This window comes from Sparus aurata, chromosome 3 (assembly GCF_900880675.1).
Source record: "Sparus aurata chromosome 3, fSpaAur1.1, whole genome shotgun sequence".
Lineage (NCBI taxonomy): Eukaryota > Metazoa > Chordata > Actinopteri > Spariformes > Sparidae > Sparus > Sparus aurata.
In genome coordinates, this window is record NC_044189.1 from 26,162,392 (window position 1) to 26,178,683 (window position 16,292).

The following is a 16,292-nucleotide window of genomic DNA, read 5'->3' on the forward strand; positions in this document are numbered from 1 at the left end:
TCAGTGAGATAAAAAGAGACATGTATTGTGTAAATATAGATAATGCAGACGGATTGGGTTGGCTGTTCACATTTGACACATTTGAATTGTATTTCCTCTGCTAGTCAGTGCGCAATGTATTAGATTTTCTTTAAGAAAGCTTAGAGGTAAACATAACGTTGTGACTTTAGATTTTATTGTACATGCCTTAATACTTTTTCTGTTTGATACCGTCCTGTAATCTCATGAGGGATGGGCCAAATGTTTAGCATGGCATGGAAATCAAACAAAAAAACTACTAAAAACTCAAATACGCAGTCATAAATTCTCTGAAAGTTTCCTAAATGGGCACATTTCAAAGATTATCTGCAACAGAGCGTCACGCACTCATCCCTCAGTCCTCACTCGCTCTCCCTCTCTGCAGCATATTCATCCCCTCCATGATGCCATTTCCTCCCCTCACCATCATTATTGAGGTCCATTTGTCTGAAGATCTTATCCGTCCTCTTCTCCGGCGTGGATTCATCCTCTGGCATCTTCATCACAGATGACACCATCTTGTAGATGGCCTAATAGATGGGGCGAGAGAGAGAGAGAGAGAGAGAGAGAGAGAGGGAGAGAGAAAGAGAGAGACTGGGTTAGGCTGAGTGGGGGCGGGAGAACAGAAAGTGTACTCGAGCCAGCAGGGAGCCATTATGGAGCCTCAGCAGGAGAGAAGTAAAACCCAACTGATCTGAAAAATAAAGTCGTTGTGGCTTTCCAGACGCTGATAAACACACTTTCTGAAGATTCCCTGACATTTGTTACTCCAGATGCTAAGAGCTGCTCCCTGGGCAGCTTTGCCACAAATGCCCACGCAGGGTACGTACGGCTGTAGCACCACCGTCACACCACAGCGACACAGACCGCATGTGCCAGCAGGGTATGGGGGGGCTTACGAGCAGAGCTTACTGCATCGATCTGATACATCTTTATCTGTTGACTGATATGAGCGGCTCCCGTCCCCTGATGGCATTAAATTAACCTCCACAAGTGAGCGTAGAGAAGCTCTGAGCATCAGCCGGCCTCAGACGCGGATCTACAATCAGCTTATGCTCCCATTAAATCTTCTCCATTGGGAGCGTAGAGTGTAAAACTGACTGTAGATCAGTGTCGCAGCAGCAGCCTCGGATAGGGGGGAAGCTCACATAAAATAAGCCCTCTGTGCTTTTCAGAAAGACACACCAGCTCTCAAATTTTATCTCGGGGAAAAAGAAACTATAGGATGAAAGGACACTGAGGCTGCTTTTCTCATTTGTTCACGTGTTTTGTTGTTGTTTGAGTATATATCTCAGGCCAGAATATATTATCTACAAACAAATGTATATAATATAATTTATCACCTGTTATTTAAAGGGGCAAAATGTAAGAATTTTATTTAAAAATTAAAAAATAAAATCGTCAACAGAATGTTATGAAATAGCAGTTAGGGTGTTATGCCAAAGACCGCTATGTGCGGTGTTGCAGAGATATCTAGTGAAGTTAGCAGGCTAACCAGCTAGCTTCAGGCCTGAAAACCTCTTTCTCCCAGCGGTCCAAAGCTCCAGTAATCGCCATGTAAACACCAACAGTACTCTGGCTAGCTTCATGGCTAACACAGCAAACAAGCAGATTGCAGCAGTTATCAGTGACTCCAGGGATATGAGTTTGAATTTAATAGGTGGCCATTTCTTACATATTGCAGCTTTAATATATTTATTTAAAGTAATAATTTGGGGGAACTATGGAGGACTAGAGATGTCATGTAAGTGGGTTTGAAGATTAAAATGATAAAATGAAAACATGAATCCATCAATGAATGTGTCAATTTAAAAAGCTGTTAATTGTTTTTAATGGGCTTGCCAAAGCACTACAGAAGTTACCTAGTTCTGGTTAGCTCTCCCATTACACCTCCAGAAGCCGATTGAACGTTTCGGCGTGATGTGCAAAACTAAGAGCTGTGGACAAGACAGCCAAACAAGTCATCAGCCAACAAGCTAACTCATCTTTACCAGGTATGTTGGCTTGTTAGTTCACCTTTTACATGGTCAGCTAGATAGCACGAAGATGGTGGTATCGATCTCCTGAGATAACTCTCAAGAATAATGAAAATGTTTCCCCAAATCCTGGACAATTTACTGGGCAAACTCCTCAGTTTTTTTAAAAAAAGGTTTATTTTACTTTTTAAATATTCAATCTTAGTTTCTCTCATATGAACTTTTTTTTTTTTTTTTAAATAAATAGTCTTGGAGGCCTGGAAGCCTGTCTTACCCCTGTTTTGGGGAAATGTTCAGTTTTTATGTTGCCAGTTTTTACAGATCAATGAACGATTTCAAAAATGATCCTTATTTGCGTCCTACATTAAAGATCCCATTTTCAGTCAATTGCAGGAACGGGCCGTTAAGACATATTAAATCAAAAGCCGCCCGTTGTCCAACAGTGCAGTGTTAACCAGACCCCATTCTTCTATCATGACCATCTCTTTCTCTTTCAATGACACAATTGGTCCCTCCTCTCCCTTCCATCGGTGCGTAACCTCAGTGAGCTTGCGGATAATCCCAGTATTCTGCACACTCAGGGATAAACTCTGTTAAATTTAACTTGCTAATCCATGCGAACCCACACACACGCAGACCATACAGCGAGATCCTCATATCTCGACATATGAGCCTGCCTATTTCTTCTCTTCAAGTATGAGTGACAAGATTACATACGGCACTAATGTTGCACTGTACTCAACAGTCTTCACGCAAACTGTTGCCTCTGCCAGTATAGCAGACAGCACATTAAGTGTGCCTGTGGGTCTTTGCATATTGGCGCTTGAGCCTCCTGCACATACTTATAGGGATGTATTAACTTGCATAATTGAGGTGGGCATTTATGCTAAGTGCTCTTTGCGTCTATTTCCATCAGCACAACTCTATATGACTGTTTGCTCCAAATATTAGGGATTCTGGGAAATTAAGACGGCGCAGTGACAATGCCGCAGCCAATTTTTTTTAAGCATATTATGTTATCAACCACACCATATGTTCTCACTAAAAGCAGCTAAGTATGGTGACTCAGAGATTAATGGCATTATTTTGGGGTCATGTTCATGTGTGTCATGTACAAATCCTCATGTGACTAATATTTGGGATCATGCTCTTTGTAATTTTTGCCTTATATATTGATCCATTCTGTATTTAAAGGGGCGCTCCCCAGATTTGACATGTAACAGTCAGTACGACTTTTGTTTGTTGATTTCCTGTTAATTTTGTAGTTAATCATCTTGTGCCTTAATGTCACTCTCTACCTTCTGCTCACCTGTGTTCCCAGTGTTCTGTTTCCCTCCTGTGTTCCTGTGCTCCCCCCCCAACACACCTGTCTCACATTAGCCAATTCAGCAACGCCCTGTCCCCCGGTGTCTCTCCACCTGCACCTCACCCCATCATTAGTTTAGCTTGAATTTAAGCCTGTGTTCCTCCCTCACTCTTTGGCAGATTGTCTGTAATTGTTCGCGTGTGTTCGCTGTGTTCCTGATTCGTTTCTCGTGTTGTTCTGGTGTGCCCTTAGTTTTTGTTTTATTTGGTATATTTCTATGCCTGGCCTTTTCATCACATGCCCTTTTGTGACTTGGATTTTGGATTTTGCGTTTTGGATTTTGGCAATCAGCATGTAAGTGGGACAGTTGGATTAAGTCTGTTAAGTCTGTGTTACAAACTAGGAGTATGCAGGTTGAAAGACATGGTTATTTACCAAGCAGGAAGAGTTTAACAAAAATATGTAATTGTTTGAACTATGGGAAATGTAGAGTCCAGGTTTGGAGTTTGACACATAGAAGGGACTAAAAGCGAGCATATCCCAGCCTCTGCAACTTTGATTTGGACCATTTCTAGCCTTGCTAACTTTGGATTTCCATTAATTTTTTTTCAGCATTCATGGCCCCCAGAGGATTTATCCTATTGGCCTTGATGATTCCCGCACTTTTTTCCCCTTGTGCCAGCATGACATTGATATCATTGGTTTGTATCTTGTCAACTGTTGGATGGATGGTCTTACAATCTGGCACAGGTGTTTATGTCCTCCTCAGGACTGTGATGACATTAATGATTCCATGATTTTTATTATATCAGTTTACTTAATTTTACCACCAATTTGGTTTATGACAAAATAAGTTTAAAGCTAATGGCATTCTCATTAGCCTCAGGTGTACTTTAGTAGTGGTTGTTGTGATGTTAGCGTATAGCTCACTGCACAGCTGTGTCTAATGATGGAATTAAATGAAAAATCCTTTTCACATTCCAAATGCCTCTACTCATCCTGTTCCCCCAACTGAACTTCATCGTCCAGTGTCCTTTCCTCACCTGTACAATCTCCAGCATCTCGTCGCGGCTGATGTACCCGTTACCGTCCAGGTCGTACATGCTGAAGGCCCATTTCAGCTTCTGCTCCAGCTTTCCCCTTGACGTCACGCTCAAGGCGATGATGAACTCCCGGAAGTCTATCGTGCCGTCGCCGTTGGTGTCGAAAGTTCGGAAAACGTGCTCAGCGAACTTGGAGGCGTCACCGTAGGGGAAGAAATTGGCGTAGATTTTCTTGAACTCCTCCACATTCAGGGTTCCACTGGGGCAATCCTTCAAGAAGCCCTGAGGAGAAGAAGACAAGAGGCGAGGCCCGAGTGAAAATAAGACATGTGAAGCTCTGATTCAGTCTCCAGGACAATATAATACATCACCATGATATGAATGTTAGTGCAGCAGACCCAAGTAAAACCCTTTCGGAACTGGCTGGAACTATCACGAATCAAATCAAAATTCTGTCACAAAAATTCGATCAGTCAATGTTTCAGTCATGTAAGCTGCATTCTAACAGGTCGAAGAAGTACTTTTTTTATAAGGAGCTTAGTCTTGGATAGATGAAAGCAGTTCTATCTTCTTTTCAAGGGGTCACATTTGATAAGGCAGCATTGTGCCTGAGAAGAAAAGGGAAGTTAAAGTCATGTCAGTCTCGGTCTTTGTTCAGCAGAAATAAAGTCATTTTTCTAACAAAGGCCTTTAAGATCGAGGTGCCGAGGTGAGAAAGTCATTGTCCCGATTTGAAGGCTGAAATTACTTTTTGATCATCGTATCAAATATTCTCTTAAGTGAAGGTGGAATATCGACATGGTTCAGTCCTAAAAAAAGTTGTTTTCATTTCCTGAGAGAGAGACAACACAACTTGGATTTATTGCCAATAAATACCCCCAAAAGACAAGCTGGATACATTTTCAGGAACCTCAACACCCTATGAGATATACCAGTATATTTACACCCGGAGCATCCCGGAGCATCCCGGAGCTGTTAATCTGCCCGGAGTGAACACCATCACGACTGTTGTCAGTGTGAAGAGACCCGGGGTCAGTAAGGCTTAAGTCATGGGTCGGGGAGGTGAAAGTTCAACATGTATGGCTCTTATTCAGGACGGCTCACACAGCTGTTCCATAGGTTTAATCCATGCTTAGAGCCATATACTGTAGCCATTACACAAACACATCCATACGCACACGGCGGGATAACTGCAATCAGGTCAATGTGGCACTTCATCATGCAAAGACTAAACAGACTGGGAGCGGGTGGTGCTCGGTCTTATATGGAGACAAACATTGTCACATGAAGCATCATCTTTGTCCTCGAACACCGGGTTATGCTAATTGTAAAGGTAACTGTACTATCGCCTCACTTCATTACTGATAACATTTTCAGTGCTTAGGTTTTATCTGTGTCGACAGGTGTTGTTTGTCGGAGCTCAGTTTGAAGACTGAGGTGTTAAATTATCTGAGACAGGTGTGAATTTGAAACATGGCACGCTATTGACATTTAACCTCAGTCTAGTGATCACTGTAAACCAAAAGTGGTATTTTTAAAGAACTCAACTTGAATATTCAAAGATGAGAATTAAAGGCAACAATTTAGTATTTTTCATAAAGTAGCCACCGCTATTAGCCTATTTTAGCTCATTGTTTTGGTTTTACTGACCACAACTTGAATGTTTTGATTCTGTTTAGATGCTTTCATCCATCCTTTCATGCCACAGCTGTTTCCATCAAACAAGCTCTAATGGCAACAGTCGAAGGCTATGTTATTTAATCCAATCGAAAATGTATGGAAATATAACTATTTCAGTGTAATACAAAGTGTGGCGCTTCCTGTGCAAGAGCTTGTCGCCGGAGAGGTGGATGACACTGTAAGAGGTGAAGTGAGCTGTAAATGTAACATTGTGCACATGAAAATAACATTTACAAACGCAGGCTACTAGCTAGCAGTTTGCTAACATTAGACACACAAACACATCGCTCTTCTCTGCTCATGTGTGCAGAACTATTTACATTAGTTTACCCATTAGTCTACAGTTGCAACATTTAACTAGTATAGTGCCAATTCAAAATGTGTTGGTGCTTGATCATTTACAAACACACCCAGAGTTATCGAGTAGCTGCAAACATTATGGAGCACTAAGCATCTAAAGAGTGTCAGGAGTTTCTCTCAGGACTCCCAGTTGGTAAAGAGGTCATATTATGCTTTTGGGTTTTTGACTTTCCTTCATTGTGTTTTGTTGCATTTTTGTGCATGTGAAAGTTCTGCTAAGTGAAAAAGTCCACGCCAAAGGGAGCTACTCTCTCCCACAGAAGACACTGCTCCTGCACTACCTGAAACGCCTGGTTTAGAGTTGAACGTTTACTTCTGTAACTTATGTGCACCATTATGTCACAGGTGTTATGTCAATATTTATATATAGTCATTATAAAATATATACACTCCAGTCAGTCAGCAGACACACAGTTGCTACTACTGTTGCTGAGTTATTTTAGATCACACTACCTTGCTCGGCATGGCCCGCCCTACTGCCTCTGATGGCTACATCCTGCATGTTAAGTGATGCTCAGGTGCAACTCTTACCAAAGATTGAACAGATGTCTCACTCTGAAGCCAAAACAGAGCGTTCAAGACATAGTGTGAAAAAGGGTGCAGAAGCAATGCACATGTGAGAAAAATGATATGTTTTTTAAAAGTATGAACCTGAAAATAAGCATAATACTACCTCTTTAATGTTTAATGCACCTTTATGTGTGCTTGATGTATAAAATGGGCAACTGTTTGCTAACCACTTTATCACATTACCTATGTATGTCGATGCTGTGATGAATGTAGGTATGTTAAGGTAAAAGTTACTATACCATCAGCTAAAGGTACTTTGCAATATGGCCCTTTTAGCTTGATAGAATTCTATATATTTTATTATAGGACAATATAACTGACACAATAATCTAAGCAGCATTATGATGTTGAAGCTAGAGCTAATTTTTCAAACTAGCTTTATTATTAACTCTTGGGTAGTTACATTTATAACAATGTATTGTATTATTTAAGATGTTTTTATGATGGTGTGTCACTGTTTATACAGTATGTCCCTCTGAAATATGAAGTAGAATAAAATGGCAAAATTCAAGAAATGCACACGCACTTCAAGTATCCCAAGTATAGTATCTGAGAAAATGGAATGAGTACAGCAGTGCCGGCACTATGACTTGGCATCACCCAGAATTGTCCAGACTGTGTGTACAGTGTGTGTCAGCGAACCTTGTACCACTCCTGCAGCTCGTGGTCGGAGAACTCAGTATTCTCCCGGAGGTCCTGCAGCATCTCCGGCCGCAGTTTGCTGTTCTGTTTCCCCATGGCAGCGGGACAGGACTCTTGGTTTCCTTCACTAAACAGTGACTGTAGCACTAGCCAGGCTGCTTTTCACACCTGTCAATCAGACATAAAGACACAGGAGGTCAGCAATAATCAAGCAGAAAGGAAATGACCTTGTGTGACAAATGAGAAGTAAAATGCAGTCGGTCAGCAAACAGCGGCAGTACGTCACTGGAGTCACTCAGCAACAGATCACAAATCTGAAGTATTAGACAGACCAGTGTCAGCTAGAGTTGAAAGGAGAAGACGGTTAAAAAAGACGCTGTCTGTTACTATCCAGCTGCAGCACAAGGACATTTTGTTTTGTGCAAATTAAATCACGAAGCAAACAACAGAAAGATGATATAAGGCAGCCCCCCTTCCAAGATGCTGACAAATTGACAGCGTGATTTTGTCCACTCACATAATGACTATTTTTAAATGAAATCAAAGTGAGCCTTGTCACAGTGTTGTGTCCCAATTCCCTTGACACGGGATGTTATGCAAGTCTTTAAACTGCTGCATCACATTCGCAAAACATTAAATAATCCTGAACACACCCCTGTGACGTCAAGCGCTAGCCCACTGATCACATTTCTGGGTTTATCCATCCAGCTGTGTGTTTGTGTGTCAAATCAACTGTGGTGGTGGTGGTGTGTGTGTGAGTGTGTGTGTGTGTGTGTGTGTGTGTGGCCATGTCCCCTGATCTCCTAATCTCCTTCTCAGCCCGACCTGCCTGGCAAAACACGATTTCAGTGATGCAACTACATAATGAAACAGTCATCATGACACCAAATCCCTTCTTTTTTTAACCTTAAAATTCAATTATCAATGAAGTCATGAAGGTAGTCATAATGGGATTTTAATGGGATAATAAACTGTGATATGCAAACAGTTAAGTAGTTTGGTGTGTTTTCGGCGTTGATTTAATTAATAATACGTGGTATTGTAGGTGATACTCATTTCATAGTGAATGTAGATCAATCTTGTGTTTTATTATTTAAAGGCACACTACGTAGCTTTGGGGAACAATTTTTGATCAGAAGAGGAAGATCTTCACTGATGCATTTTTTATGCCTAAATAAACAAGCTCTGATATCATGACTGAGTAAACTCAATAAAAGAACTGAACTTACAGGACAACACAATTTCAAACTGTTTCACCTTGTTTATATGTGGCGGACCCTGCCACCTTCCTAGCTTCGAACAGTGTTCTGGGGACCTTATCTTCCTCTGAGAACAGCTTGTTTATTCAGTTATGGCAAAAAAAAATAAGTACTGCTGATGCACAAATGTACAAAATGCTCCTTTAATACTTGTTACTAACACCTATATGAGACTGCAAACACTTTTTGTAAATAAGAGCAACAAAGTTGTGCTTGTTAAGTTTGCTTCCTTGCACTAGAAGGCTAATTATCCCCTGCTCTACTGTCAAGAGCAGTTGCTTTCTCTGCGTGCGTGTGATTTGAATTACAGTATCACTGGGGCTCGAACACCTCCGATGAGACTTGGCCGACCCCGCTGACCTCCAGTCCTTCCTCAGTCACTCTGGGTAATTACGCCGACAACTTTGTGTGTACGTGAGAAAGGGAGACCGAGCACAGCCGTGTTTTTGTTCATGTGAACTTGAGAAAGTCAAACGGCAGGCTTGTGCGTGGCACCAATGAGCTGGGCGGTGTGGGCGTTGCAGGTCTTTAACGCTGCCTGCCGAGAGCTTCACATAAACACAAACAAAACATGTGCGGTTGTGCATTACCTAATAGAATCAGACTTACATTAGTTCCTTCGTCCTAAATATTTGTATTGTATTTGTATTTGATTTCCTCCTCTCTGTCTAGGGGCTGGTGAGGACAAGGAAACAAAATAATGGCTATTTGCCACGTGGCATAAAATGCAGCTTATACCCAGACAGTTGAGATGAACCATATCAACATTTGTAAAACAAGAAATATCATGTTGTCATTACAGGTGTATGAGGTGACTTTCACCTCAGAAGGAGGAGGGGATGGTGATGGCTCGAAAGCTGGGCAAAACAGCTGCCCAGCCAGAAACCACAGTTCAAGGCCATGTGTCAACATTCGTTAGTGTGAAACCACTCGATATTTTAAAGGAGATGTCAGGACATTGGAAACAAAACCAGTCTTAAGGACAAAATGCAGCCGACAGCCAGGTATTTATAACGAGATGTTGGGAGAATTAGTAGCCTCGCTTGTACTGACAGAAGCATGTAAGCTGAACCACGATTCTCCTTGACCTAAACATTAGCCATAAGCACAACCTTAACCACTTGGTTAGGGTAGAAATGTAAAGCCACAACATTAAGAAAGAAAATAAGTTTCAACTTATCGAAAACAAAGTTAAAATATTTTCTGACATATTTTATTTTTTCCTCCCAAAACATATTATTGTATTTCTGTCCTATTCAACTGACAGCACAGTCCATATAATAGTGAAGTCCAAAATCCAGCCCAAAACTGCAGTTACTCAAATGGCCACTTGAAGCTGGCTCAAAAAGCGAGTCAAACCCCATGACAGCCCATTTTGACATGGCCAACTATCCAACAGAAACATGTTTACAGCCTGATACAAAAAATGGTTTTGATCTATAATACTAATTTTCCCATTCATGGCAACTGTTCGGGAGGTGAATTTTACATACAAAAGTCACTAATCCAAATCATATAGAAACCTTAAAGGGTCAATATCTAAGAATTTTAGTTGCAACATAAACTATAATTATCAACAAAATGTGAATAAATAGTGTGTGTGTGGTCCTTAAGTTAGCATGCCTACCAGGTAGCCCCAGCCCACTTCAGTCCAAAGCTCCTATGCTAGCACTAACACTACCATTCACCTGATCCCTGAGTTCATAATCCAAACTGATGCACAGCTGCATGGCTAACTGAGCTAGCTAGCAGTTAGTGCTGGTAAAAACGGCCCCCTAATCATTTTATTTTTAATTTGACAAGTAGCCGATTCTTACATATTGCGCCTTAAAGTTATGCATAATTAAGGGCATTGCATGAGAAACAGCTAGCTGCTAGCTGACTAGCTAGCCATTAGGCTAGACATCAGCTACCAGGCTTCATTCAACCAACCTCAGCTACCTCTTTGCCTTTTTTTGTATTTAGTAGGTAACCATGTAAAGTAGAGCCAAGATGGCGCACACTGTGCTTCACAATGGCTTTTCAGAAATGGATGACATCACGGAATCTCAGACAACGCCTCTGCTATCATGTGTATTTTTTGAGATTGCGTGCATGTAAAATTGGACATATCTGCCTTACATTTTACTGTTAATAAGCCAAAATTGGTTCAGATGTTCACCCTTTCAATGCATGCTGGACGTGTCTCTGTTGTTTCTTTATCAAAGCAGCACTAAGCCTCCCCACACAGCTCAGTAAGCCTCCAGCCCAGCACACAATCTAAGGACAAAGGCGCAAATTAATTTCTCCTTCGGGGTAATTGAGTGGCATCCGCAGAGCTGAAATTTATATGCTAAATCAGTAGGTCACGTGTTGAGCCGTTATTTGTGTGTTTTAGTTTAGCAGACAGAGAATAGATTGATCGCACTGTTGTGACTCAGATGAGTGTTTGAAAAACACACACTTGTCACACAGGCATTGACGCACACGCTTTTCAGTACCTGCAGAAATTAATAATAGCCACCCACACTGTCCAATTGTCATTTGGAGATCACAGTCGCGAAACAAACAGTCTGTACCTGTGTGTGTGTGTGTGTGGGGGGGGTTGGTGGTGTACAGTATAAGATGAAAAACACGCAGCAGAGGATGAGATTTAATTGGCGAGATAAAGATTCTCCAGCTAATGCTTCCTGATGACACACACAGATATACATAGCGAACCATCACCTTAATTGGCTTCTAGCAAAAGGAAGTAAAGCAAGTAAACAGAAAGAGAAGTGTTTTTCATCCACAAACAATGCAAAATCTACAGGATTAATTAGGGACTGTTTTAAAATTCAGCTTGTCTGTTAAGAGTTTTCTACCATGATTGGGGCTGTGGTCACAACGAAACAGAGGGAACATAGGAAATCTATGCCATACAATTAAGTGAAAATTAATGTATTGTCAGTACAGCCGACATGGTCATGGATCTGAATTTATTCTTGTTCACAACATGAAAAATGTTATTCTACTGCAGCGTAAAGTATCAACTCCATCAATTATGATTAATGTTGTGTTTTTGTGAATGGTTCAATGTCTGATGTGAAAAACACAATGTTCACTTTTTGATTAAAAATCAAAGCTTACATATGCCACCAACAATACGCGCCAACTTCCAACAATTGAACAGTTGTTTTGGACTCTAATCCGTGCTTAACTGTCATTCCCTCCTCGGCTCCCATTTGACCCAAGTGAAACAGCAAGTGGTAATCCAGTGATTAAGCATTGTGCTCTCTAAAGCTGATGAAGCTGCTGTTAAATCTGAGGAAACGACCCTGATGATGTATCGGGGTTGTTTTCTCAGATTTAACAGGGCTCCTCCGTAGTCACAGAAGACAGTGCGAGACCGTTTCCAAATGCTGAGTAGTACTAACCGTGACAAGTAGTTTGACCTTTACGTGTAAAACAGGTTGAGTGCCCCTACAAGAAAGCAATTTTAAATGTCATATAACGTATGGCCCGGAAAAAGAAATACATTTCCTACCGTGCGAGTCTGCCATATGTGAGGGGATTGTAACATGACGTAAAGAATGAGATCTTCCCTGTCTCTCTTAGTCTACACAATCCTGTGGATAATTTGTTTCAGTTGTTTAATGCTGCTGGACTATGGATTTCTTATGAAAGGCTCAGGTCGGATTATATTCTGCATCAGTCCAACGTTAGTGACTTTATGCATTTTCACGAGTGCCTCTCTCTGTTCCGTTAACAGAGAGCAATAGTTGCTAACATGTTAGCGGATAAATGGATTCCACTAAGGTGAAGGACCAGCTCAGAGCACAACCAAGAGGTTCCACAGAGCACCTTTACATACAAGATTTTCTTGTTTTCTCTCTTTACAACAAAACCAGTGTGCAAAACCAGAGTGCAAAACATGAAACTTTGCTGGTAGTATCACCAGGGTCTCTACACATGAACACGAGCATTGAGAACATTGTTTGTGTACGCACAGTTTATTAAAAAGAAGGTTTTTGAACTACTCACGTTAGCAGTAGCACCTCCGGCACGCCGCCGTCATGGCAGACAAAAAGTGTCCACCCCCGAGTGCAACCTAACAGGTAGAAGTCCCACCATTACTCTCCTGCCTGTTAGGTCGCACTCAGGGATCGACACTTTTTGTCTGCCTTGATGGCGGCATGCCGGAGATCCAGCTCCAACGGTGAGTTGTTCAAAAACCCTCTATTTTGTAATCTCTGTGTTCACAAACAATGTTCTCAATGCTCATGTTCGTGTGTGATACTACCAGCAAAGTTTCATGTTGTGACTTCTTAGTGTTTTAAAAATAGTGATTTTGATGCTAGCGTAAAAGTGCCCCTGCACCCTACTGAAGCTTGCCCAAAAACAAAACTACGGTAAACCTCTTTCTTCGTAATTATGCATTTACACGGTTTGACTCATATTCAATCACAAATAAAGCCTCGGTTGCTTTTTGGCGAGAGTTTCACTTTAAGTAGAGAGCAGGCCTATTTGGCCAAACAACCAGGGCTGATATGAACAACAACTGCTAATGCTAATTTAGTCTGTCACTACATAACAAAACCTAATATCTATCTAGCTAACAGTAAACAGACAATGAAAAATATCTTCCATAAAGTACACGTGTCGGGTTGTGTGATGTCTTCAGGTGAGGTTCTTCAGATTGCAACCAAGTGAATATCCCTCACCCTCCATTACAGGGGCTGCTCAAAAGGCAGAAAGAAAAGTCATGAAAGTGCAAGTCTTCTGTTTGTCCATTCTAGGCTAGAAACAAACATGACTCTTTCCCCATAAGCTTCATTAGTGCGAAGGACAGTATTCTGGATATTCTTTTTGAACGAAAATGTCAGAATTAATTTGTTTAGATAACACTGGAAAAGTGGTAGCATTAAATTATTTTATTCCAGTTCAAGTTAGTGGTGGGCTACACGAAAAGTTAGCTGTTGACTGGTTAACTTCCAGCAAGTCTTTGGCCATAAAGACCATGAGGAAGATTGGGATCATTTTAAAGCCAGGAAGTTGACATTGTTTAGCCTTCATGCACCACACTGAGTGGGTCTCTGCCTCTGATGCTATATCTACATTTTCCCTTATCAGATCCATGTCTGCTCCCGCTGTAGATATGAAAGACTTATTGTAAGGTCACAAGAACATAGCCATTTTTAGTTGGAGGTAATCATACGCAAATGAAAACATAATTATGAATATATCTAACCACAATGATACAGACTGGACCTGTAAAAAATTACCACACCCTGCCTGTGCGGTGTCGTTGTTGCATTGTTTGACTAGAAAGACAATAAGCTTCTCTGGGTAATGGACCTCCAACATGGCTGCAAGAGGATGTCATCAGACAGCCCTCTACAGCTTTGACAAAGCTCTTGGAGACCAAATCACAGAAAGTGAGTGTAAAGCGCCAGGCTGGCTGCCAGTGTTTCATATTTACTGTAACTCCACAACAAATCCTATTCTAACTATTGACCTTTTCACTGCGCTACTCTCTCTCGCCCTCCCCTCCATCTAGTTTCTTTTTTTTCACTTTTGCTGACCCAGCTGTGACCTGTGAAAGCTCAATGCAAGCCTCTCTGTTTGTCTGACAATCACAGAACAGTAAAAATGTTTCTGTCCTCAACGGCCACAGTTGTTTTAATCCCTCTGTGGCCCCCCAAACCCAAACCCTACTTCCAATCCATTCGTACTATCCCTCTATCCAGAGACATAAATCACTAATCCATCACTCCAGTCTAAGTGCCCAGTGCATGTTAGTCGTTGTCGTCTAGCCCAGACGTAAGTATACACACACACACACACACACACACAGACACACAAACACAGACACTGACTGTGCCCCTCGAACATCTGCTCCAGAGTTGTTAAGCGGGTCACCAACCTCTGGGCTGATGATCCTTCACAGAAGGGAAGACTGAGGACAGAGGGAGACAAAGACATGCAAATGATGTAACAGGATAGATCAAATCAGATAATGACAGGCAGCGAAGGTGAGAGAGGATCACATCCAAGGACAAGAGGTGATTTCCCACCAAGATAACGAGGTACAAAATCCTTGTGAGTCCTGTGTATCGTCACATTTGAGTGAAAAAGATATTGTAAGAAACCAAATGATCAGCAGGAAAAATCCCTGATGAATAAAATTCTCATTAAAGAAAAGTTAATAATAAAGTAATAAAGAATAAAGTTGTCACCCATTTTGACAGAGGAGTGATAAAAAGCACTCTGACTGGAAACCGGCACAGCCCAGGACAGGAAGGCTCTGCAGGGGGTGAACCAAGAGACAGACAGAAAACCAGAAAACAATCCTGAACTCATCCTCAACACTCATCATAAAAGTAGTTTTTGTTCTGTTTTTCTAGTGTTGCATAAAGGGACCCCAGCATGCATTGCGTTGAACGACCCTGTGTTGTAAAATGACAACTAAATGAACCACTGACACCTCTGACCCCTCTGAAATCCCTGGCAATCTTTTAAAAAATCCATGAAGTCACTGAACACATCGCACAAACTTGCACTTACACGTCGCTGCAAGTTTTTCCAGTAACAAATGAGAGCGAGAGATCACATTTTGAAATCTCCCAAAACACATGCGGTTTCTAATCATCATAAATCTGTTACTTTGGCAACTAGCGGGTTAGCTGTTTTGCTGTCTCGCCGGCTTTGATGTAGGTGGACAAAAATGCATGCTTTCAATAGACAGCATGGGCTACCATGTGTTAGCTCGGCTCAGAGGAGGCAAGTGTTCGTTACCCGTGTACCATCACTCCTGATGGCTTCACTGAGCTGACTTTGTCTTTCACCAATTGTCCTCTGTGGCGTTCTGACATGAGATCAGGTGGACAATGTGTCACTCATTTACTGTCACTAAACGGTTTCTATGCTTGTTAAATACAGAAAATGTGACATGTGGTTGGAAGCTGTGGAGTTATTCATGGCCACATTTTGAAAGGGTTGTAGCATAATGAAAGTAGCATAACATCCAACGAAACAAATCATTTTTGCGGTTAAGTAGTTAGTTGGTAAGTATTACTTTTGAATGAATCATGTTGAGAGGGTTATTACATGTTCAAGCAACTCGCCCACCACAAAATACTTTACACCTAAATCTCATGCAAAATGAATTACATCACCTCTGGCCACTATGTTTGAATAATGAATGGAACAGACTGATGCTCCTTATCGTGCAGCGGGTTGAATTCGTTCTGATGGCCGTAGAAATATCTCAAAAACTTCATCCTCTGTCTTGTTAAACTCGAGTCTGACAGACGCTGAGGACTGGGGCTTGAGCGTAATGCGAGAGACACAAGAATCGTCGTGGGTGAAAACTCATGAAAAGCGGATTCTGTATTTGTCATTTAAGCTGCCAGAGTAGCTGATCTTTTGTGGCAACATTATAATTGGATTCTTTTTTTTTTTTTACAAGAACATTTTA

The 16,292-nt window shown here is 41.4% G+C and overlaps 1 protein-coding gene across 4 annotated transcripts in view; it reads right to left on the bottom strand.

Annotated features, from left to right (window-relative positions):
• The window catches only part of LOC115578414 (hippocalcin-like protein 1), a 49,776-nt gene that overhangs the window by 5,218 nt on the left and 28,266 nt on the right, over positions 1-16,292 (bottom strand). For 2 of the 4 annotated variants that reach the window (XR_003983440.1, XM_030411372.1), the window contains exons 2-4: positions 7,596-7,763; positions 4,344-4,625; positions 443-548 (exon numbers count right to left, since the gene is read on the bottom strand). Coding sequence is in view for 3 of the 4 variants with exons in the window: in XM_030411372.1 (XP_030267232.1) it covers positions 443-548; positions 4,344-4,625; positions 7,596-7,691 (484 nt within the window). In the remaining variant the exon portion in view is untranslated. Of the gene's footprint in view, positions 1-442; positions 549-4,343; positions 4,626-7,595; positions 7,764-14,691; positions 14,717-14,738; positions 14,772-16,292 lie in introns of those variants that run through there. The other 2 variants (XM_030411373.1, XM_030411374.1) reach the window with 2 other exon arrangements.